The 24,569-nt window shown below is 41.7% G+C and overlaps 1 protein-coding gene across 1 annotated transcript in view; it reads left to right on the forward strand.

The window, feature by feature from the left end:
* The first annotated feature begins 1,493 nt into the window (after nt 1–1,493).
* wls (Wnt ligand secretion mediator) overlaps nt 1,494–24,569 on the forward strand; it is a 29,877-nt gene continuing 6,801 nt past the window's right edge. The window contains exons 1-7 of the mRNA XM_072441825.1: nt 1,494–1,768; nt 8,829–9,101; nt 15,840–15,964; nt 16,750–16,911; nt 16,991–17,127; nt 22,180–22,348; nt 22,423–22,520. Of these exons, the coding sequence (XP_072297926.1) occupies nt 1,663–1,768; nt 8,829–9,101; nt 15,840–15,964; nt 16,750–16,911; nt 16,991–17,127; nt 22,180–22,348; nt 22,423–22,520 (1,070 nt within the window). The 5' untranslated portion in view covers nt 1,494–1,662. The remainder of the gene's footprint in view (nt 1,769–8,828; nt 9,102–15,839; nt 15,965–16,749; nt 16,912–16,990; nt 17,128–22,179; nt 22,349–22,422; nt 22,521–24,569) is intronic.

Raw genomic sequence — 24,569 nt, forward strand, 5'->3', positions numbered from 1 at the left:
GTCCCTGGTCTCATGTCTCCTGTCCCTTGTCTCATGTCTCCTGTCCCTGGTCTCATGTCCCTTGTCTCATGTCTCCTGTCCCTGGTCTCATGTCCCTTGTCTCATGTCTCCTGTCCCTGGTCTCATGTCTCCTGTCCCTGGTCTCATGTCTCCTGTCCCTGGTCTCATGTCTCCTGTCCCTGGTCTCCTGTCCCTGGTCTCATGTCTCCTGTCCCTGGTCTCATGTCTCCTGTCCCTGGTCTCATGTCCCTGGTCTCATGTCTCATGTCCCTTGTCTCATGTCTCCTGTCCCTGGTCTCATGTCCCTGGTCTCATGTCCCTTGTCTCATGTCTCCTGTCCCTGGTCTCATGTCCCTTGTCTCATGTCTCCTGTCCCTGGTCTCATGTCTCATGTCCCTGGTCTCATGTCTCCTGTCTCATGTCCCTTGTCTCATGTCTCCTGTCCCTGGTCTCATGTCTCCTGTCCCTGGTCTCATGTCCCTGGTCTCATGTCTCCTGTCCCTGGTCTCATGTCTCCTGTCCCTGGTCTCATGTCCTGGTCTCATGTCTCATGTCCCTTGTCTCATGTCTCCTGTCCCTGGTCTCATGTCCCTGGTCTCATGTCCCTTGTCTCATGTCTCCTGTCCCTGGTCTCATGTCCCTTGTCTCATGTCTCCTGTCCCTGGTCTCATGTCTCCTGTCCCTGGTCTCATGTCTCCTGTCCCTGGTCTCATGTCTCCTGTCCCTGGTCTCCTGTCCCTGGTCTCATGTCTCCTGTCCCTGGTCTCATGTCTCCTGTCCCTGGTCTCATGTCCCTGGTCTCATGTCTCATGTCCCTTGTCTCATGTCTCCTGTCCCTGGTCTCATGTCCCTGGTCTCATGTCCCTTGTCTCATGTCTCCTGTCCCTGGTCTCATGTCCCTTGTCTCATGTCTCCTGTCCCTGGTCTCATGTCCCTGGTCTCATGTCTCCTGTCTCTGGTCTCATGTCTCATGTCCCTTGTCTCATGTCTCCTGTCCCTGGTCTCATGTCTCCTGTCCCTGGTCTCATGTCCCTGGTCTCATGTCTCCTGTCTCTGGTCTCATGTCTCATGTCCCTTGTCTCATGTCTCCTGTCCCTGGTCTCATGTCTCCTGTCCCTGGTCTCATGTCCCTGGTCTCATGTCTCCTGTCTCTGGTCTCATGTCTCATGTCCCTTGTCTCATGTCTCCTGTCCCTGGTCTCATGTCTCCTGTCCCTGGTCTCATGTCCCTGGTCTCATGTCTCCTGTCTCTGGTCTCATGTCTCATGTCCCTTGTCTCATGTCTCCTGTCCCTGGTCTCATGTCTCCTGTCCCTGGTCTCATGTCCCTGGTCTCATGTCTCCTGTCTCTGGTCTCATGTCTCCTGTCCCTTGTCTCAGCTCGGTACAGATCTGTCCCGCTCTGGCGCTGCTGCTCCGGGGTGAAGCTCCGTGCTGCTCGGTCATGTGACTCCAACAGTTTTTCCTCCTCTTTGCTTTTCTCCTCCTCTTTCCAAGTTGAGAGGCGGCTCATACTCAGACTGAGGCTCGGAGCGGAGCAGGGTTAAGTGTGGCGGAGGTCCAGCTCTTCTCTCCGTGGATGCAACATTCACATTCGGTTCTTTTTTTGACTCATCGTCGCAGTTTGTGCTTCTCCGGGCTCGGTCCAAAGCCTCTCCGGCGCCATGGCGGGGGCTATTATTGAAAACATGAGCACTAAAAAGTTGGTGATAGTGGGGGTGATCCTGCTGCTGTTCCAGGCGTTTGCCTTCATGGTCGGCGGATTAATCGGTGAGTCTTTGTCTTCTCTGCATTTGGACACTTTAGGACTTTAGTGCGTAACTTTACGCGCTGCGCACGAGCTCGAGCCCAAACTCTGCCGTTTATCAAAACAGGCCAAAAAGTTAAACTTGTGCCTCTAATAATGATGTCAATCTTATTTTCTTCATGTTCATATGGATCGTGACTAACTTGTCCTCACCTCTGGAGTCTAAACGACTCTTCCCTCATGTTGTGGTGATACAAACATAAACCTGACTCTAAAGTAGCTCACTTACGATAGCCCCAGAGCTAACGTGCAAATCAGTGCTGGACGCCCAGGTGTTTGGCGCAGACATGTCCCGCGATGCTTCAAAGCTCACAGGCTGCTTTGTCTTTCACCAGGAACTCACTTTGTAAAGTCAATAGTCTTGAGCATGTTCTACCACAGCAGAGCAGTCCTGCAGGGCCAGAGGACTGTTACCTCTGCATCTGGATCATGATCCACACAGGGCTCTGTAGAAGCTTTACCTGCCAATGGAATCCTCTGAGACTTTACAAAATGGATGCTATTGAATAATCTCTGCAATGAAGGTTTTGTCTTGTGGTAAATGATTTAGACTTGTATCAAATGGATGCTAGAACAATCCAAGCACCTAAGTTCTACTGTATTTATTCTAATGTAAATGATCTTGTACCAGACCTGTTGTTTCCCGGTGCCTCTGATCCTCCCACTCCTCAGTCCTGTCTCTTATGTCTTTCCTGTGTGAGGGCCCCGGGCTCAGTCTGCCTTTCTGCAGACTTCCTTCTCCCCAAATCCCCATCAGCCTCATCATTCGCCTCAGCCTTCGCCTCATCCCTCCCTCAGCCAGAGCCGCACAGCTGTCAGGGCTCCGAGTCGCCCCAGGAACCGCTCTGGAGAGGCTGTCAACGTTCTTTAGATTCAACCCCCCATGAGTACATGCAGTGCAGCTCCACGCCGATATACAGACACTCATTCACTTCTAGTTGAGATAAAGATGTCACTAATGATAAGCGCTTTACCCTTTCCCTGGACTTGTCTGGAACTGTTTACGCGTTCTGTCCTGTAGTCTAAGGGTAAATATCTGTGGGTTTCAGAGTTATGGGGGAACGCACCGGTGCTATGGCATTTAACTAATACAAAACACAATATTGTATTGTTTTGAATGGTCATAAGTCCTCACAATGTTGCTTATCAAGTCAACAGGAAGCTGAAACCCATGAATAAGCTCATTTGGGCAGCATGTGTTGCGACTGTGACACACAGAGTTGCTTTTTTATGTTTAAAAATCAAAAGTTTCATATCAGGACAGGCACTGTGAGGAGCATTAATATTTGGGTTTAAACTCCAGGTAAAAAGACAGGGGGGCTTTTTTTTACCTAAATAATACAGCCTGTGCAGTTGAGGTAATGATAATATCATAATCGTTGTTGGGGTATCTGCAAAATTAGATGTCCTTTAATTAAAATGATTAAAATGGACCTAAAATGGTTTTGTTGTGCATTCACTATTTTTGTTGACATTTTTGTACATTACTAATGCGTTGGTAAAATGTTGTTATGAGTATTGTTATAGAGATAATGCAAAACGTTATATTTTTATTTTATGTTTGACAATGTTGTGTCCGATTGTGTAGTTCGATAAAGGTGAATACACTGCCTGTCGTAAAATAAAAAAGGTTGCACAATATTAGATAGGACCGCCTTTAGCTTTGATTACAGTCAGGCTTTTAGATAGAGGGCCGTATTCCTGTATTCTGGACGGGGTATTTTAAATGTGGACGTGCATTCTAGAGTGCAGGGACGGCCATTTTATTAATAAATCTTAGGGAAAAAAGGGAATATTATCATTAAATTGGGGCAGGAAGCATTTGACAATAGTCCGCCAGTACAGTTTACTATTTACAAGTGAAAATATGCATGCTGCGCGCTGATTGGTCGACGAAATTTGTGTGCTTGGCTCTGATTGGCTGCCGAGCCGTGGTCCGGAGAATGCCGAAGCTACTAGTTTTTTCGCCTAGTCGGCCCCCGGACAAGATTATTTGGATCCTAAAATCCTTTCTAAAAGCCTGATTACTGCACAAAATTTGCTGTGGCATCGTTTCAGTAAGCTTCTGCAATATTGAAATATTTATATCCAGTGCATTATTCGTCATCAGTTGATCTTGTATTGATGTAGAGACTGACCACTGCACAAAGCCTTCCCCAGCTCGTCCCTAACACTCTCACTGGGGTTCAGATCTGGAGTACATTAGTTTTCTCTGCTTGAGGCCAATGATCTGACCCTTCTCAAACACACTGACATCTTTTCCATGACCACGGTATTTGTCTTTCCACATAGTTATTTCAGAAAGGAGAAGCCACTCACTTCATCAGTTGAGTTTAATTGGCATTTATCCTAAAGGAGGCTTAGTTGAATCCAAGACAGGCGGTGGATGTACTATACATTTTAAATCATTTGTGATTTCATTGCACAGCCGTAACGAATGTAATTGAACAATACAGCTCTTGAAATTGACTTCTCACTTCCAAAACGAATATGTCGAGTGAGTACAGCGACGTTCATCTGCCAATCCTCTGCACAAAATGACAAATTTGGTGAACCATTTTGTCCCAATGTTGCTTTTCAAATAGATCCGCCCATGTGTAAGATTTATCATCTTATATATTGGTGGTTCTCCAGTCTAAAGCTTTTGTAATTATATATTCACCACCTTCTCAGTTCCTGCTCCATCTCACTCCGCCATAAATTAGCTGGTTTGGTTTGCTCTTGGCTGAGATGGTTTTAATGAAGCCAGATTCCTTTGTGTTTGCCCGGTGGCTGGGGCCGGCGGGGGTAATTGAGTAGAAAGGGGTTTTTTCTCCTCTTGTTACCCAGGCCGGAGTGGACACAACATGGGGTCAGCGGGCTGGAGGGCCGGCCCATTCTTCTGGACACACTGGGACGGGCGCAGGATGCCGCTGGGGTCAGGGATAAGTGAAATCGGAGAGGCTCCTCAAATCTGTGTGGCTCATTTTGATGCGGAGACGTTTTGCACCAGAACAATGAGCGCGGCTTGTAAACGTTTTATGGGTTTGTCTGTCTCTAAGTGAATGGGTGTGTCCACCCATAGTTCATACAGGAATTTGAAGTAAGCCTATTGATTCATTTGCACTGATATTATATACTGTATACTAGTACGTGTATGGAAAACGGCATGTGCAATTCAACTTTCTGTGCATACAAACACCAATGTTGATTGAGGTAAGTTTATATAAGGCTGAAAGTAATGGATATTCAGACATATTTTGTTCAAGTAGAGATGGTTCATCGATACAGTTGGCAATGCGTCATTTTATATTTTATATTTTAATCACAACTAATTCAAGGTGAGTCCGTCACAGCTGATTCTGAATGGAGGTTGTTGACATGGTGTTACATCAGAAAAGGTGCTAGCATCGCAGTAGCATTCATCCCCAGCTACCGTTGGTATTTTTGAGTATTCATACAAATTTGTGCCATTGAACCACCAGCTTTGTCTGTATTTGGTTTAAAAGAACTCTGCATTTTCTCTTTTAGTTGGTGAATAGTGGGCAATGGAGTGCTCTACATTATAATGAATTGATTGTTTCCCCCATAGTTCTTTTTGATCAACAGTCGGCCTTGAATCTCCAGCATAGCATCCCCAAACATGATCTGGTTTGACAAATTGCTTGAAGGAAATGCATATTATAAACGCTACATGTGCTGATGATATAGCACAAAATATGTTAATAAGTTGGCCAGTCATTACAGCGAGTGCTTGTTCTGTCTGTGGACCAGAGGCTTGTTGAAGATGCATAAGTGCAAAGAGCCTGGTCATAAGTAGCTAAACGGTAGTGAGTCAGCTCGCTACGTGTACTCTGGTCCCAGTCTGTCTCAAATGTCTCAAAGAGCAGAGGAGTTTATGGTAAGCAGGGAAAATGAACCCTACTGTTGTTAAAAACTTTGAACCAAACTCAGATTGTGGATGTGTTGGGGAGAAGAAGAGAATAGTCCTGGTAGTCCTGTACTAGAATGCAAACAATTGCCTACTTGAAAATTAAAGGCTTTTTAGTAGGCTAAGCATTCGTAACCCTTGACTCAAGTGACTCATTTTTATCCTAGGTGGTAGGGTCAGACTAAAAAGTGTATGCAATGTAAATGGCATTGTATTAAATAAATAATAATTATAATATTGTTTAATTCTATTTATGGTGGCATTATTTGTTGATGTTGAATTTTTTTTTTTCATTATCAAACTCAGTTTCTCCCCTGATTGGCCGTGAAAAAAACATGTATTTTAATTATACGTCTAGTTGTTAACAAGGGTCTAGTGTTGTAAATATGAATCAGTCAATTCCAACTCTTCGGTAAAATAATTTCAAGTCAAAACTGTCAAAAAATGATAACATGCTTCGCCCCCAGTGTTCGCAAATGTGTCTGTGAATGTGTGCGTGTGTGTGTGAGAATGTGAATGTGTGTGAGAATGTGAATGTGTGTGTGTGTGTGAATGTGTGCGTGTGTGAGAGAGAGTGTGTGTGTGTGTGTGAATGTGTGCGCGTGTGTGAGAATGGCTGGTGCCTTGAAGGTAGCACTATATAAATGTGACCATTTTACCATTTTGATTCAGTGTATTACCGATAGTAACCTTTCAAACTGTGGTCCCAGCTCTCTTCAGGTCATTGACCAGTTTCTCCTGTAGTTCTAGGCTGATTCCTCACCTTTCTTATCATCATTGATATTCCACAATATGAGATCTTGCATGGAGTCCCAGTCTGAGCGAGATGGACAGTCAACTTAAGCCTCTTCCATTTTCTGACGATTGCTCCAACAGTTGATCTTCTTTCACCAAGCTGCTTGCCAATTGCCCTGTAGCCCTTTCCAGCCTTGTGGAGGTCTACAATGTTTGCCTTCAATTAAATTTATTTTTGTAACCCCAAAAATCACCACAGCAGTTGCCTCGGAGAGCATCAGTGAAAAACAGATTAAACAATGTTCATAGGGGCTTGGCAATGTCGCAGCATCCCATGTCCTTAGACTTCTTCTCGGCCAGGAAAAACTACAAAACCAGGATCTGTTGTCTTTTGACAACTTTGGTCTTGTCCATAGCAGTAGTTGGAGTCTGACTGATTGTGGGGTCGACAGATGTCAGCTAACGAGCTCAAACAGATGCTACTAATTTAGATTAATAAGTGGAAAAGAGGTTGACTTTTTAAAGGCAGACCAGACTAACAGGTCTCTGAGAGCTATAATTCTTGCTGATTGGAATGTGTGCATATACTTGCAGCCATAACATACAAATAAATTATTTAAAAATCATACTATGTGATTTCAGGATTTTTACATTTTAGATTCAGTCCCTCGCTGTGGAAATGCACCTACAATGAACATTTCAGACTCCTCCATAATTTTTAAGTGAGAGAACTTGCAAAATTGCAGGGTGTTCAAATACATGCGTTCTCACTTCCGGCAAATTACCAGTACATCCGGGAACTTGTACCCGCCGCCATTTTGACCGGGTGACGCTTGCAACAGCTGGACAGCACGTCATTTTCTACATCATACTGAGCGCGGCATAGTACTTTACAACCGCACGGCTACCATATTCACCAAAATGCCAAAATACTGCGTTGTTTTTGGATGCAATGTTTGCGTATTGGATAGTCAGAAACTTAGATTGCCGGGTGAAAATTCCCGGGCTTTCAATCAAATAGTCGCAGATACTGGGCCAATCCACTTCAGGCCAGTCAGTCGGGCTGTCCTTCCACAAACCCTGCGGCATTCTATAGGGACATTCCGCTGGTATCAGACCAAAGAATGACAGCTTTGTCATGTACCTTTTTCTGCCGTCATCTTCTAAAGAATTATAATATTCGTAGCTCATTATGCCGCGCTCAGTATGACGTAGAAATGACGTGCTGTCCAGCTGTTGCAATCGTCACCCTGTCAAAATGGCGGCGGGTACAAGTTCCCGGATGTACTGGTAATTTGCCGGAAGTGAGAACGCATGTATACTTATTTTCCTCACTGTATGCCTCCCATTAAAATATATATTTTTTTGTATAAACTAGAAACATGCTCTATAGAATTACCTTTTCTCATATTTATTATTGACCCTAAAATCTGGTCCAATGCATAACCTTTTTTTAACTTTGTCAAAAGCGTACATTAGAATTCTCTTTGCGAGCAGCCGGCTGTTTAGCATTTGGCAGGATTGTTCTACATCATCATCATTTGTCTAAGCGACCTTATTTCACCTCTGTTGGTTTGAAAACATTCCGTGTCTTGTTTTCCAAACTCTATTTATAAGTTTGCTGTGTATAAAATCTGAACTGAACTGTCATAAGAAATCAAACAGATTCACGGTTTGTATTGAGGCCGCGGCGACAGATTTGACAGCCTACAACCAAACTAACGAGCACAAAGAGGTAATTAGCACGTTAGCATGTTCGCATCCTCACGTGGAGGCGTAAGTAATTGTACGAGCAAAGACAAACATGGGCCTCGTCATGAATCTCAATGTTTAAACAAGGTAATTGCCTCTTTAGAACTTTCTGGAATTTCCCTGAACAGGACCAGTCGAACCTCCAGGCACTTTACAAACGCCATGTCAAAGCTTGATTTGAGAGAATTATAGGTGTATGTTTCCAGTTCTTTTGTTTTGACATCCAATTTTGAGAGAAATCCAATTTGGTGGTTTTAAAATGGTATTGTCTTCCTGTGTGGTGTTATTGCTTTATCTGTTATGTTCCACATTAAGGCATTTAACTTTGTTTTCCAAGGTATCATTGAGCGGTAAAAAAAATCTGTAAATGAATAAATACAATATCCATATGTCACTACACACTACAGTAACGGTTGGCTTTTAAACACTATCATAGCTTCTCATTCAACATTTGTTATTTTTAACATCATTTAGTCTAGATTTTTTTTTTCAATATATATTTGCTCTCAAATCTGTTTGCTTTGGTTATTGAATTGGCTATTATCCCATATTCGTTGTTAGGCTCACAATGAAACCTTTTTAGAAAACGGCTTTAAAACCAAATCTGGCCTTTGTTTGCCTTGCAGCGCCCAGCCCCACCTCAGCCATACACTACATGGCCACCAAATGTGTGGACAACGTGAAGCACCGCCAGGAGTCCAAGTGGTTCATGCCCTGGGGGCCCAACCAGTGTGACAAGATCCGCTCCTTCGACGAGGCCATGGCCAAGCGCATCGAGGCCAATAACATCGTGTTCTCCGTGCACATCCCCCTGCCCCACAAGGAGATGAACCCCTGGTTTCAGTTCATGCTGGTCATCCTGCAGTTCGACATCGCCTTCAAGATGTACAACCAGATAGGTGAGGAACCTGGGGAGGGATGTTACTATGTCAGGTTTTAATGTACAGTTATTTTCATGTAGCAAGGTGAGATTTGTTGCAATACTTAACATAAACTATACTTTTTAAAGCCTTGAAGTGTAAACGTTCATTCAAAAACAGTCAAAGAATGATTCCGGCTTGGAAACTACTTAATACCTTAACTCTTAACTCCTAAACTTTACTCACTTACTCACTAAACCTGAATAATTTTAATTACCTATTTGTTCATTATGAATTTTGTTCATGCTTTATTAAGGTGTAGTTATCTAATTTATTAGTGTTTTATCTGCTGATAAAGTGAGGAAACAAATTTAAATTTAAAATGAAGTATGGGTCTGCAGATTTGGTTGGAAGTGAGACCATATTAGAATATGTTTTTGCCTCTTGATCTAGGTTTTATTAATTGCATCATACAATAGAAATAATTTTGAGCAATTGCTAAATTTTCAGTATTTTCAGTATCGTAATAAGTGTAACTTGCTGTCAGTAAAACTTATTAGCAAAAAAAAAGATGTGAATGTGTGCAGTTTTTCCATAACAATGAATGACCTCATCCTTCTTCACACATTTACCACTATCTATTTATCACTTGTGAATGTCACAGTAAAAACAATGGCCTCTTTGAACGGTGCAATTTATTATATTCAGAGCTGGTTCACCACATCAAATCTATATTATATTACTATGAGTATGTTTAATGGGTCTTGACTATAATTGCCAAAATGATCCTGAAAGTGCATTAAATGACTGGAAATGTGGTTTGATATATTCAAAGATTTCTAGGAAGGAGCCCCAGACCTCCTTATTTCGGCCGTCCTGTTTCTGGAGGCGCTAACAACAAATAGCATGCTAACAGCACACATGCTACGCTCTATAATTAAATGCTGACGCCACATCCAAAGAGCTGTTTTTACAATATCTGTACGAGGGCTAAAGAGATTTGACTTTATTGCATGAAAAAAATCTGGTATAGGCTCTTTTTTAAGGCGAGGTTTGGCTGGTGGCTTAATGTATATGGAGATAAGTAAGGAAGTGCTATCTAATCTTATTTCCCTTCTGTCAGAATTTCCATTGCTTCCATCACAGTAACTTTGTGTCCAGGACATTGTTAAAGGGTGTGAAACATGGTGTGGACAACTTGAACCAAAATCCTCCTCCTGTATCTGTTTTACCATAGAATTTAATGCTAATCAACTGCCAATAATTCTAAATCTTCAATCTAATCTAAAGATTCTACATTTTTAAAGAAATTCTACACTTGCAAGACCTTTTGAGATTGGAACTCACGTCAACATTAGGCCAGCTATTTCTCACAATGCACTGTCAAATATTTGCTGTGGCCCAGTGAGAGGAGTCTAGTCTTTAAAACATTCACACTCCATGTCAGGTCACATAACTCACTTATACTTTTCCTTTTTCCTTCCAATGCGCTACACATCTTTATGAGGTTGCACTAGGAATGTGCGCAGAGATTGGATTTCTGTTTTAAGCTGACAAACAATGATGGATGCGCTGGATTTGGTGACGCTTTAGACCCTAGGGGGGCTTTCAGAGATCTGGGAGAGTGAGAGAAGCTGTGAATAGGGTTGAAAGCCGGTTAGCTCTGGGCAATGTAGTGGTTATCTAATCCAAGAGATTGGAGATCTACCTGGTTTCGACATGACGTCAGCCCAGAAGCAGAGAAGGAAGCATATTTGCAGATTTGAGACAATTTACTTTTTTAGGCAACACAAACTGACACCTCTGTTTACAGTGGGATGTTTAGGCGATGGCATGCAGGCTGAGAAATAGATTTTCAAAGTTAGGGGCCAGGGCGGCCCCCTACCTAAAAAAGTTAGGGGCCCCCCAGCAATTTCAGGGGCCCACAAGCGCGCGCAGCATCGCGGCGTCATAAGAACAAGATAAATGTGTTGTTTTAAACCTCGTTATTAGCATGTAAACCAATTTAAAGTACTTTTATCTTTTATTTGATATGAAGGAAGAGCACAAATACTGAATTCCTATAAACCAGAGATCATGATCTTTCAATACTGTTTAATTCAATATAATAATGTTTCTTGGATACAAAATAAATACTGTATACAGCATTTGACACAAGGAGATTATGTGGAATATATAAAATCACAGCCTAAAAAATAAACTACTAACATATATACATTTCCCCGATGCTAAGAACTCCAAAGGGGGCGGGGCCCTTGGATACTTCCACATTGACATTGTCCCTAATGTGCAAAACTACAGCTTTTGTTGCAAACAACTTTAAAAAGACCGAATTGTGGACTGAGTAGATTGACGCCGCCAACCGAGATATAACATTTGGCGTAAAATTAGACCGGGCATTTCCGAGTACACCCGAACGCGACCGAACGCAGCGGCCAATCAGATGCCCGCTTTCATCGAAATTAGATCACTGACACCGCTCGGCCAATGAGAAGCGAGAATACTGCGAAGTGGGCATGTCTGTCAAAATGAAACTTAAGCAATGAAAATGCCCCAAATATGGCCAAATTACTAGTTAAATCTTGATTTTTTTTTCAAGGAATTTAGATACAGGGGCACGGCGGGCCCCCTCCTAATTCAAACCCTGGGCTCGCCGGAGATTTAACTATCTGGGGGAAATTGAAATTTATGAGTAAATGAATAAAGGCGACTTCAAAGACTGGATTAAAGAAATTAATCAAATCAAATCATCAAATCAATTTATTTTTGTAATCTGAAGAGGATAAAACACAACACATTGTAACTGATGGACTGATTGTCCGACACAGGCAGAATCTGCCCTTTGAGTGTGTCGGCTGTTGGCCTTAAATCTCAGTGTTCTCGCTGAGCCATGCCCAAAAGATGCCGTCACGCTCCGGCTGGTCACCGCCATGCCCAAAAGATACCGCCAGGTATTAAGATAACCGGCCCAAGCGAAAAGCACCACGGCGCTAGCACGGGGATCATAAAGTACTACGGCGCTTGCACGGTGATCTTAAGATCGAGCGCCACAGTACTATTCACTCGCGCCGCCTACGACGCTTGACCGTGCGAGCGAGCGCCGTAGTACTTTTTGAGAGCGCCCGCTCAGTTTGTCCCACCGCCATCCTTCAACCTCAGCCCAGCGAGAACACTGAATCTCCTGCACAGGCACTATTTAGTTTGGGCCAACTAACTGCTTAAATGCAGGCCATAATTCTTTATTTGATTAATGTGATAATGGCACTATGACTACACTGCTCCCTTTATGGGTAGTAGAAAACCGGGTTGTGGCCGTCTAAAAAAAAATCTCTAGATTTCTATTCCCTTTATTATCCTATTATTATGCAGCGCAGCGCAGTATAGATATTAGCGTTGTAGTCATTTCAAATTTGATGAAATGATCAAAATTGATTTTTGAGAAAACCTCAATATTGCATTTACCCCATAAATTATTCTTCCGCTAATCAATCAGAACATATTCTATGGTGACGCCAAATGATTATTGAGAGGAGCATTGTCTCTACTCTGAGCGTCATACTGTTTCATGTATCGTGCCTGCTCTCTGTTGCCTGTATTGCTTACAGGAGCGTCCACCCCCCTTTGATCCTTGCTGTCGGCTTGTGTCTGTGTCTTGTGTTCAGACTGCAGACAGTGACTCATATGTGACAGGCCCAGAGGATGCCCAGATGCTGCTCTCATTCAAATGTTTATGGGCCAGTGCAGTGACGACATGTGCCTAATGACACTGTACAAACCAGGTCACGACATTACAATAAGAAACCAAATCAAAAGGGCAGAACATGTAGAGCTGGGCATTATGAATAAAAAAAAAATCATTTTTTTCCTCTTATTTCGCTCAATCTCTCTAACAAACTTAATCAAGCATTTTAAAATAGAACCAAGTATAGCAATGGAGCTCCCCCAGCAGCTTAATTCTGAATATACTAGTGAAATAAGGCAGTATAATAACTTAGTCATTTACAGTTGCCAAATTTAAAAAAGAGGTTTGGCTGTATAAAAAAAAAGCTGATCATTGTTTTGTTATAAAACAAGAGATGTTAAAGTAAATGTCCTCAAGAGCATGTTTAAAGACTAAAAACAATAGAAATAATGCACAATATTTGTCCTTTAAAAATGTATTCACTGCTCAGCCATGTGACGTCAGTGTTGCAGTTAGTTTCTCATTCCCCCCCATTCGTACTGACTTTTCTGACCAGTTCTCTTGAGAAATCAGACTAATCTAACTAGTAGCTTTTAGCATACAGTCATTATTTGTACAATTTGTACATATCACGGCTTTCTACTTTATCTTATCGGAGTTGCTGTGCCTGCTCCTGAGAACATGCCCTCATCACAGTCCTCCTCCTCCTCCACCTGGCCTTGGCACTGGTCCAACCATAACACAGCTGTGGAGAGGGCTTAGTCTCCACAGTAATACTAGTGGCACTACAGAGGAATGCTGGGATGTGATGCTCTTGGACTCGCCTAAGCCAAAGAACACGTACTGAGAAAACTGCAGCAGAAACATTTTAAACTTGTCCCAGTCTGTGTGGAACATCTTCCTTCTTCAGTAATCTTCTGTTCTACTTTCTGCCTGCCTGGTCCCTCGCCACCAATGATGTGCAAACTTCTGCGTCAAGTTCAAAATTGCACCGTGCTGGCCTTAATACCATCACGCGCCTGAACACTAGAACAAGAGCAGCTCCTGGTGCCTCCTTTAGGAACTCCTTGGGACAGGGATCCTTCTTTCGCATTTGCACCAGGCTCTAGAATGATGTCGCTCTTTATTTGTGGACAAGCGGCTCTGGCATCCATTTAAATAAGGCACACAGAGTCTTTTTTTGTTGTTGTCTGCTCTTGGTGTGAATATTTTTCTGTCCTATGCTTCAGAACAAACAAAACTTTCCCTAATATAAAAATAAAATCAAATTAAGTGATATCTTATTTTGAGGCGAGCTTGTTATACTATAGGCTAGTTTACTCAAAGTTTTTATCTTTGACTGTAGCTACATGTTTGCCCAATAACTGTTTGATGCCCGATTCCTGACGACCCATTGCCATTGTGTTATTGGGCAAGGCACTTCAGTAAAACTCTAGCAACTCTATTCACTTTCATGGACTCACACACATTCAGAGTTTAGACTAATTGTTCTGCTCCGAGTGCCCAAAATGGTGGTAAATAGCGGTGGTAAATGCTCTTTGATTTCACCATGCTTTACTAAATAATCAAAATGTCCTGCAGCTCTACATTTGATTGCGATGGAGGCAGACTTGGAGGGCTTTCACTGCAGAGGCCACCGGGTTCCTTCCTCTTGAGTGGAGTGTGTTTCATAACGTCACCAGAGCCACTCGGAGCTGTGGCAGAGTGCACTTGGCTTTGTGATGGGAGCCAACGATGCAGGTGGAATAGAGTCTGGATGTTCAGGCAGGGAGAGAGGGAGGGGTTATAAGTGGGACGCAATCTAAATGTGGGTCCTGGTGAAATGCAAATTGTTTTTTAGCATATGACAAATGCAGAGAATAACAAAAATAACACGTAAAAGATGATTATCCTGTCATTCAGACTTCTACAAGCATGTTCTGAACAGCATGGGATTGTTGGATTCTTGTCTTTGATGTTCGTGTTTCTGGAGGTGTTTTTAGAATGTGCTCTAATTTCAAAATATCCTTCAAATCTCATTGCAATTTAATATTTTTGGTGTTGCTTTAGAGGTTTGAACCTGAACGTTTTAACTCTATTATAAACAAATGTGGGTAGAGTAGCCAAAATTGTACTTGTAATATTTGGGGAATCGTGCTGAACGCAGACCTGAGCAGGGAAAAAGGGAGAGAAAGCTGCACCCCCTCCTCCCTGTACCTCCGTCACCTAGCAACAGAGACGCTAATGCTAATGCTAATCAGGATTAGCAATTTACTTTTGCAAATACTGAAAAAAGTACTAGGTGTACAAATGTTGAAAGCTCGTAAAGAGGTATAACTTGTTGAAATCGGTGAAAGTCTGCTTTATGATGCAGACAGTCGATAAGAGTAACTGTCTGGATGTAACATCAGATTTATAAATTCAAGTCTATTTGATTGTTATGGCAAATCATTAAATTATGCACAAAATGTAGTATTTTCAAAGGCCGGTCGGAAAGAAACTAAATCAAATCTTAAGGAAAAGAAACACAAATGTTCTATCCATGTAATAATGTCAACATAGTTTTTATCATTTGAAGGAGAACTAGGCAACAATAAGTCCTTAAGTCCCTGTGATGGTTAAATATGTATTTCCACAAGAGCTGCAGGGGGATGCCACCTGCTTGTCACTATTGAGAAGTTTTTCTCTGCCCAGAATGTTCCACAGTATACCATTAAACTTTTCTTTCTCCATGGAGAGAAGCTGGTGGTACAACCAGGCCTAGCAAGTGGTGTACCCTCCATATGGAAAAAAAGCACCGCCCATCTTTTAATGTGAACGGTCTTGACATTTTACAGCCATCTTTCTTTACTTTATAGTGCTTCAAAACAGTTCACGTCTTTCAGCCCAGATTCTCCATTGAGGCGAGCGTCTTTCACCAGGACCTCATTTGCCTCTCTGACAGGAGCATTCGCTGCATACAACCAGCTTTTTTTTAGAAATAACCTATGTAGAATTCACAGGTTTCAGCTTCCTTTTTATTGGAGGACTTTTTTTTTTTTTTAAAGCCATTCAAACAATAGAATACCTAGTTTTCAATCATCATTTTACTAAGTGTTGTGTGTTGCCTGTTCCAGAGGATGGAGCGCTGGTGACCATCGACGTGGGCCTGGCCTACAGAGACGACACGGTCAGCGAGTGGACGGAGATGGCCCACTCCTTTGAGCAGAGGAAACTCAACTGCAATTTCACCACAGACAAGGTGAGAACAGAGAAACACTCTTAACCAGAAGATTACATGTTCAATTCTCATGGCTTGCATTCCATAGTGCTGTTGTGTCATTGGGCAAGATCATTCTTCGGCCTTGCTTGTGTTCAAAGACGATGTAAATGTGTTAGCTCTAAACGTCCCCACTTAACCATGTAGATTTGGTATATTCAAATTTTTTCCCAGCGTTTTAAAAATTAAGTGATTTATGTTTTGGTTTCATTACATTTGAAATTTCCCATGAAATAATTTCATTTTCTTCCATAAAAGCATCTATCCACGCCATTTCAACTGTTTTAAATAAGGAGTCCGTTAGTTTGCACACTTAAAAGATTGATAGTTTCCCATCTGATGCAAAGAGCTGAATAATCCAGCCCGTTTTCTTCACCAAGTGAATGATCAATATTAGTCCATAAATGCTGTGTTCTGTAGGTTAACTCAGCTTTTGAGATGATAAAACTATTTTGGTTAGAGCTTCAACAAACATTTCTTTTTCACCCAGAAGCGTCAAAGGTTGTATGGAAGCATTTGCACGCGCTCTGGTGTCGCAATTGTGTATTACAAGTATATCTATTAGACAAGGCTCCAGTTAATCGGGCAAAATGTTTTGACAGTTAAGCATTTAGTCATGTTAGTCGATTAATTGGTTAAACCAGAACAACCTTACTGGAAATAAAATAATCAACCATCTCCTTACTGCACTCACTCCCAATAACGTGACAATTTTGTACGCTCTAATTTTAGGCCCTAATAGCTTCCTGTATGGTTTAATTGTGCAGATATTTGAGAATGAAGGCCGCTACTACGAGTGCGACCTGCTGCCCTTCATGGAGGTGGGCAGCGTGGCTCATAAGTACTACCTGGTCAACATCCGCCTCCCCGTGAACGTGAACAAGAGGGTAAACGTGGGCATCGGCGAGATCAAGGACATTCGCCTGGTGGTAAGTTAACAACATGTACCAGAAGTTCCCCTGCCGTGCATTTGTGCCGTTTGACGTAGTGTCCATGGTTCCTGTGTAGGGCATTCATCAGAACGGAGGCTTCACCCAAGTGTGGTTTGCCATGAAGACCTTCCTCACGCCCAGCATCTTCATCATCATGGTGTGGTACTGGAGGAGGATCACGCTGATGAGCCGGCCTCCTGTGCTGCTGGAGAAGTAAGGAATCTAACATCCATGTTTGTTTTCATTACATAGCGCCAGCATGCGGTGACGTAGAAGACTTTGATTGACATATTATTCTAGCCAATAAGAATAGCTTTAGAATGCGGGGTGGGACTAAGGGTTTCCTCACACAGAATCGTCTGTATTCATGTGCGTAACGGCTGTCAGAGCATAGATTTTTCGACAGGAGGCGACTAGATTTTACGTTTTCTGATTTTATTAGCCTTTTGGATGCGTATTTTGTTAGATATATGTATTATTATTATTATTAGGGCGGGGCAAGTTAACGCGTTATTATCGCGTTAACTCATCACTTATTTAACGCGATCAATTATTTTAGCGCGCATTAACGCTGGTCGGATTCCCCTGGTCCGCACCAGTTCTAAAGCCTCGTACAAACCGCTGCGGCCGACGCAGAATTTGAGCGCGTGTACATTAGAAAGACAAACGCGCCGGACTCGTCCGTAGAATACACTCAGCAGCAGATGTGTGTCCGACTCGTCCTGCACATGTTCAGTGGAGGAGTTGTGCTGTGTTGCTTTTGTCGTGGTGTAAATGGATTTTAATGTTGGACCATGGCTTTGGTTTATTAACTTTACAAAGTCAGCGCCTATAGGCGCCAGCCGAGGCAACCCGCCGGGGACCCGCGTGAGCAAGTCCAGGTCCCACCGGGGGCCCGCGTGAGCAGTTGCAGGTCCCGCCGTGGGCCCGCGTGAGCAGGTCCCGCCGGGGGCCCGCCATGCGGGCCGGCCGGGGTCCCGCGTGAGCGGGTCGCGACGGGCGCCGTAGCTGGGGAGATCCGCGAGAAGGGCCCGGCGCGCGTCTTTATCAGGTCAAAACGTGAATAATCTTGTGCCTTAGCAACTGGCTTAGTGCAGAGGAGTAAAAAAACACCCAGTTTTAGGAATCTACAAACTTTTTCTGGTTTGATAACATTATTTAAGTTAAAATGTACACAATGTATTTATTTGTATCTAGTTAACCTGTTACCATCCACCTATTTCGCCCTGTGCACAATGGTTGGACATACCCAAATGACATTGCTTTTAAAAGAGAAGATCTACAGCCCACATGCAAGTGTGATGCATCATTAGAAAGCTTAGGCCTTCTAGTTTCTGTAGATGTGCACATGAACACTGTCAGGGCTTCAGAACTTACACTACAGAAGCCCAAACATGAACAAAACATAATTTTTTTTAGTCTCGCCTGAATATTGTCAGTTTGTAATGGTCCTGAGCATGACATACTTCATTGTGTGCATATGCTGTTCACTGTACATGATGTTTATCTTGTTGACAACAACTGTGTAAAGTTTCAGATCTCTAGAACAGGCATTTTGGTGCTGTTGACCTTTTTGTATCAAAAAGTATATTCTGAACAAGTGATCCAAATATGTGGATTTATTACAATTTTAGCTCCTCTATGATCATAAAACATACATTTTGATGTTTTGTAGGCCACTAATACCCATTATAACTGCTAAAAACAATGTATGTGTAAATATGAGTTTACCCATGAATTTCCCATATCGAGGTGAAAAACAAAATTATAATTTTATTTTATTTTTGTATTGGTATAATAATTAGGGCTGGGCAACGATTAATTTATTTTTTTTAATCGCGATTAATCCCATTAATTCCCTGATTAATCATGATTAATTGCATTTTTACGTGCAAAATTCAAAATGAATTCAAATGAAGTGTAAAGTGCATCAGCATTTTTATTCAGTAGCAAATATTAAGTATTCACTTGCCAAAAAATCCTGAGCCACAATCATTAAAGATGAACAGGCCACTTCGGAGTCAGAAACATTGTAATCTCATTAAACATTAGACACTCAAAACACATTTTAGGAGCAGCATAACCTGTCTAGTACCAAATGTCCCTAAACCAGAAAACACTTTCTTAGAACTTGACACTAAAGCGCCATAACATTAGTTGTGCAAACAAACACTTAAAGACTGAAGAAATTATTTATGTATTTTAAACTTGATTATGTTTATGGTAATGTGACTTTGATTTTCAGTATTGTCCCATGCCCTCTCCAGACCAAAGTGATATTGTCCATTAGGGGCCCTGTTGGCAGTGTCTCCTTTCTTCTATGTCCGATGCAGAGCTCCGAACCAGAGGATAATTTCTTGCTGAAGGCATCTGCATCGTGTGGTGGAGGAACTTGGCGTCAAGTCAAGAGTCTAGTTTTCCAGTTTATGCACATCCACAGCTCTCGGCTGAAAATGTGACTAATCTTTCAGGAGCCGGGAATCTTAATCTAGGATCATAGACTGGGGTGCTGGCTCTAGGACGAGCCTGTGTTTGTATGAGCTCCGGGAGGAAACTCACCCAAATAGTAACATAGTACTACATACGTGGAACGTTTAGTGTTTTACAGGACTGCAACGATTAATCTATAAAACTACAAAAAAAAATCATTGTAATTGTATTTTGATAATGGTAATCATTATCTGGGCTGGTTTAAAATGTCTCTATTTACAATTCAAATAAAACATTGAACTAGTCCACTACGAAAATAATCCTTAGTTACAGCCCCAGGTTCAGAATTGTAAAATAGCTTGACAGATATTAGATTTAGGCTTACCTGCAGCATCTACTCTACTCTGCTCTGCAATGCCACATATAAAGTATAGATGACATAAAGTAGGCCAAGATAAGTTGCGCACCTCGGGTCAGTGAAACAGTGATGTTTATCTGGAGAACATCACATTTTACAATCACATATCAGATCCTGTGCATTGAGCAACTCTGAGGAACTCTGTCAGGAGTTCATGTCAACCATCTGCTCTGAAGTTGGAGCACTATTTAGTAAAGTCAAATAACCATTTTAAATTCACCAATTTGTCATATGCTAATTTGGTAACTAAATATACCATACATTTAGATTACATTTAAATGATAATATTACACTTCTGTATCATAGTCCAGTTTGGGCCTCTTTGATTAAATCTTTCCTTGACAGAAATGACCATTCTTAGTGGGTTTAGTCCCGTTTTCTTTTATATAGCTTTTTAAATACACTCCCATCACATACTTGTGTCATCATATAAACATGTGCACAGCCTCCTGCAGTGATCTGAACACAGAATGCAGTATTCTCTCTCTCAGTGATACCTGTCCAAGCGTGAAACATGTTAAAAATCTGCCCTGTTGCATCCCCACACATCAACCCCCCTCCTCACACTTCTTTACCTCGCTCAGAGCTCCCCATTCCCCCGTGCGCCTCTGAGGAGATGCACTTGTCTCATGTTTGTGTGGAGAGCCCATCATTATTTCATCCTGTAAAAGCTCTACCATGTCCCGTCATGTCTGCACAGTATACACAGCCTTCAGTGTAGACCACGGAGCTAAACAGGAGCTACTTTTAGACCCGTCCGTCTAGTCTTCATACTGCACACTTGATATAAATGATGTCTCTTTATGGCCTGTAACCCCCATAATTAGGTATTGGACATGATCGTGTGCCATAAGATCATGCAAGATGAAACATTTGTTATTCTTGTCCAGGGAAATTTCGGTATAATCTGTAATGACTGTTTTCACATTTATGTGATGCTGCGTTTCTATAAAATCTGATGTTTGTCGACATCTCAAACTCGGTCTGGTTTGTCATTCGTTTACATGAAAAATATATTTTTACTGTTTTTAAAATCAATCATTCACCGCAATGAGTTGATGAGCTTTTATAGGTCAGAGCAGAGTTTTCCTGTGACGCTATTGCTAACAACAAATGACGTGCTAGCAATAAAACGCGTTATAATCTGATGCAGACGGCTTGGAAAAGACTTTGAGGAATTTTAACAAACCTACCCTGACGACAGTGATGGTATGCTAACTCCATGGCATGCTAAATCCACTCCATTTTCTCTGTTCCATTCTATAGCTTCCAGAAATATACTATTCTTTTGAACTTAAGTATCTATTTATCATTCCCAAAATATGAACTAACTCGCCATTGTTTCTTGTCTCAAATTTCTGCACAATTTCCCCCCACACTTCGTTCGTACAAAATCATTTTGAAAAGCCCCTTTGTCTTGTTCAAACACTTCCCCGCGGCGTTTCTCCTTCTGCGCTGGTGGTCGGGACGCATTCCTCGCATACCAGCCCCGTCGCGACTGCTCTGCTAACTGCTAACCCGCTAACCTGCAACACCTCCAAAAAGCCTCTACTCCTGACATTGTTTGGGTTAGCATGTGGAAAATATTAGCTGCTAAAAGTGTGCATGTTCGAACTTGTTGCAAATGAGCTTGGCGTTGTCCTATAATTTGTCTCCTCTTTGATTTAATTTGACTTCTAAAGCGTCCAGCGCTGCATATTAGCGTTAGGTCTTTGGGAGGGTGTTGCTGAGTGGATAATGTAGTCCATATTGTGACTCCAGGGTAATATAGATCTACAGGACGCAGTGCTATAGATTGGCAGTGAGATTGTGTGGGAGTCTTGTGTTGATGAATAATTCTTAGATTAAATGAGGATAAGATGTTTTTTGTTAGATTTTGTTGGAAATCGCCCACAGCGGATCAACAAACGCAAGATGGTAGACAACGTATATGCTAATGAAATCTTGCATAGCGTAAACCATGCACAGCGAAATCAGTTTTGGTAATTCTGGGAAATCTTTGCCTTTTTTTCCAGAGACATAAAATGTATATTGCAGCTAATTTTAAAATGTGAATTTTTGCATATTTTTGTGTTGTATTCAGCCATTTCATTCATCATAAACCAAGTTCAATATTATTCAAGCAAGTAATCTCATTCATTTTCAAAATATTGATCATTTTATACGTTGTCATGTACAATTTTCTACATTTTTGTCATTCTTGTTACCAATAAAAATGAAAAAAAAAAAAAAACTGTTACTTTCAGAAGAACCTTGACACCCATGACAGCTTTTTAATTTATTTCCTTCTAAAAAAAGAAAGCTCTTGAATCTCCATACATCAAAAAACAAGCAATGCTAACTTGAGTAACTTGCATGTCTCGGTTAATAAACTATATATGCCGGTATACGCGTAATTGTATATTTCTTGTCTTAAGGATGATCCTGGCCCTGGGCATCTCCATGACCTTCATCAACATCCCAGTGGAGTGGTTCTCCATCGGCTTCAACTGGACCTGGATGCTGCTGTTCGGTGACATCCGTCAGGGCGTCTTCTACTCCATGCTGCTCAGCTTCTGGATCATCTTCTGTGGGGAGCACCTAATGGTAGCGCTCCATCACCTGCACTCAAAGTTTGGATTGATAAAAGTGTTGATAAAAGAGTTTGTTCTCTTCTTAAGGATCAGACGGAGAGAAACCGATTCTCTGTTTACTGGAAGCAGGTCGGGCCCATCGTCTTTGGATCGTTCTGCCTTTTTATTTTCGACATGTGTGAAAGGTGAGTTTGCAGGGCTTTCATTGGTCGTGTCGATCTGCAAACTGGCTGTCATTGTGCGTTCCACTAATCAGACACGGCTAAAAACTGATCTTGGAATATTAATCAGTTTTTTAAGTTGTAAAGTTGTTTTCATACTGTAATCCTCAACAAATAATGTTTACTTGATTCCTCTCAGTTGCTTTCTGCATAAATTGCCTTTGTATTAGTTTAAAGGTGGTATGGACGATTTTTTTTCAGCAAATTTTTTATCATATTTCCTCGTGGCGTGGATAAATCATTTGTCCTGCCACGTATCAATCATAAAACGCACCTACCGCTCACCTGCAGCCGTGTGCGGTTCGTCCCCACGTTTCCGCGTGCCTAAGCGCATGGATCTATCATAATATAGTTCCCTCAGTGTACGGGGCAAAATGAAGACGGAGAAAGACCGTTCGAGCTGACGCAGAAGTGGACAGAAATCTACGGGAGACGAGCGATGCGATGCGCTCCGTTGCGCTAATAAACAAACGCACGTGTGTGTTGTATCGGTCCGCACGGGGGAGTGCGCATGCGCACTTCCGCCTGCGTTCTCAAATCGCCGAAAAATCGTCCATACCGCCTTTAACATTTGAGAGAAAATAGAAATATGAACTGATAAAGGGCAATACAGGATTACTGCGCTTACAGGAATCCTACAAAATACACTTTGAGTAAACTAATGATGAGGAAACACAAGGTTAAAAGCACATTAAAGTTGATTTTGCATAATATGTACCTTTTTTAATGCTCTTGGATGTGTGTATTTTTAAACTTGCATTTCATATCTCATTGCAATACTTCAGCAAAATCCCAATTATATATTTTCCAAAATAATGCACCTGTACTAAAAGCATAGATAATCAACCAATTGGCCATTTGGTGTCAAATACGGAAGAATACATTGTAATGTATGTTTGATCATGTTTGATCAGAGTTCTGTTCAACAAAATAATATAAAATGACATCTTGCCTGATGGCTGAGTGGTCTAAGCAGCAGCACATATACCAAGCTTTGTGCGGCTGGCCTCAGCGTCGTGAGATGGATTGCTGGCTTTATTTGCCAAATGTCCTCCCTGCTCTCCGTCGCATTTCACGCTATACTGTGCTAGTTTATGAGCTTTTAATCATTTTACAACAGTGTTTCATTATCTTACTCAGTATAAAGATTGATTCCTGAATGTTTATTATGATATTTGGAAAATGAAGACTGAGTGACACGTGTAGGTTCTAAATCTCATGTACTCACTTCAAAATAAAACAATATAAATGACAATCTGCTGCTCGTTACAATGAAATGTCACTATTAAGAGGCGGGGAACAGTTTCTCTTACAAAGCCATTTTAGATCAATATTGTGGTTTACAATGGACAAAATGTAAAATTATGCTCTACTTCTGTTATAGTTCAATATGAAATACCCATAAAAAGGCAAATGTATTATATCATCCAGGCCTAATTTTAAATTGACCAAAAAAATTCAAATAGATCTAAGGCCGCGGTTATTTTATTACTTGGTTTACGGATCCGCTGCACTTAGATTATTGATTTCTACAATATAAATCAATCAATTATTATATACATTTTTTAAAAATAAAGTACCGCAAAATAGCATTAAATGAAATATAAAAAGCGGTATTAAGTCAAAAGATAAGAGCACGTGAAGGAATTTTTCACCAAAATCCTGCAGTCTGACTGTGCCGCTCCGCCCATGTGCGCGGTCCCGGCGAGAGCGCGCACGCCCGTTTCACTGTCTGCTGTGCGCCTTTATATCGCAAATATACATTCTAAACCCGTTTACCACATTTTCTCCAGCACGTTTTGCCGAGACTAAAGCTGCACACTTAGAAGCGTCAGTTCTACCAATGCAAAACACACTAAATCTACTGTTACACGCTCCTGCGCGTCTCCCCCTCTCCTCCCGTGGTGCGTTATGGGAAAACCCGGAAGAAAAAATCTTTTGAAATTATATTTATATTTCGTCCGCCTGTTCAATATATTTCATTTAAAAATCCGTAAACCAAGTAATAAAATA

Source organism: Eucyclogobius newberryi, unplaced genomic scaffold (assembly GCF_026437365.1).
Source record: "Eucyclogobius newberryi isolate DKJ021-1_F unplaced genomic scaffold, fEucNew1.0.hap1 SCAF_12, whole genome shotgun sequence".
Lineage (NCBI taxonomy): Eukaryota > Metazoa > Chordata > Actinopteri > Gobiiformes > Gobiidae > Eucyclogobius > Eucyclogobius newberryi.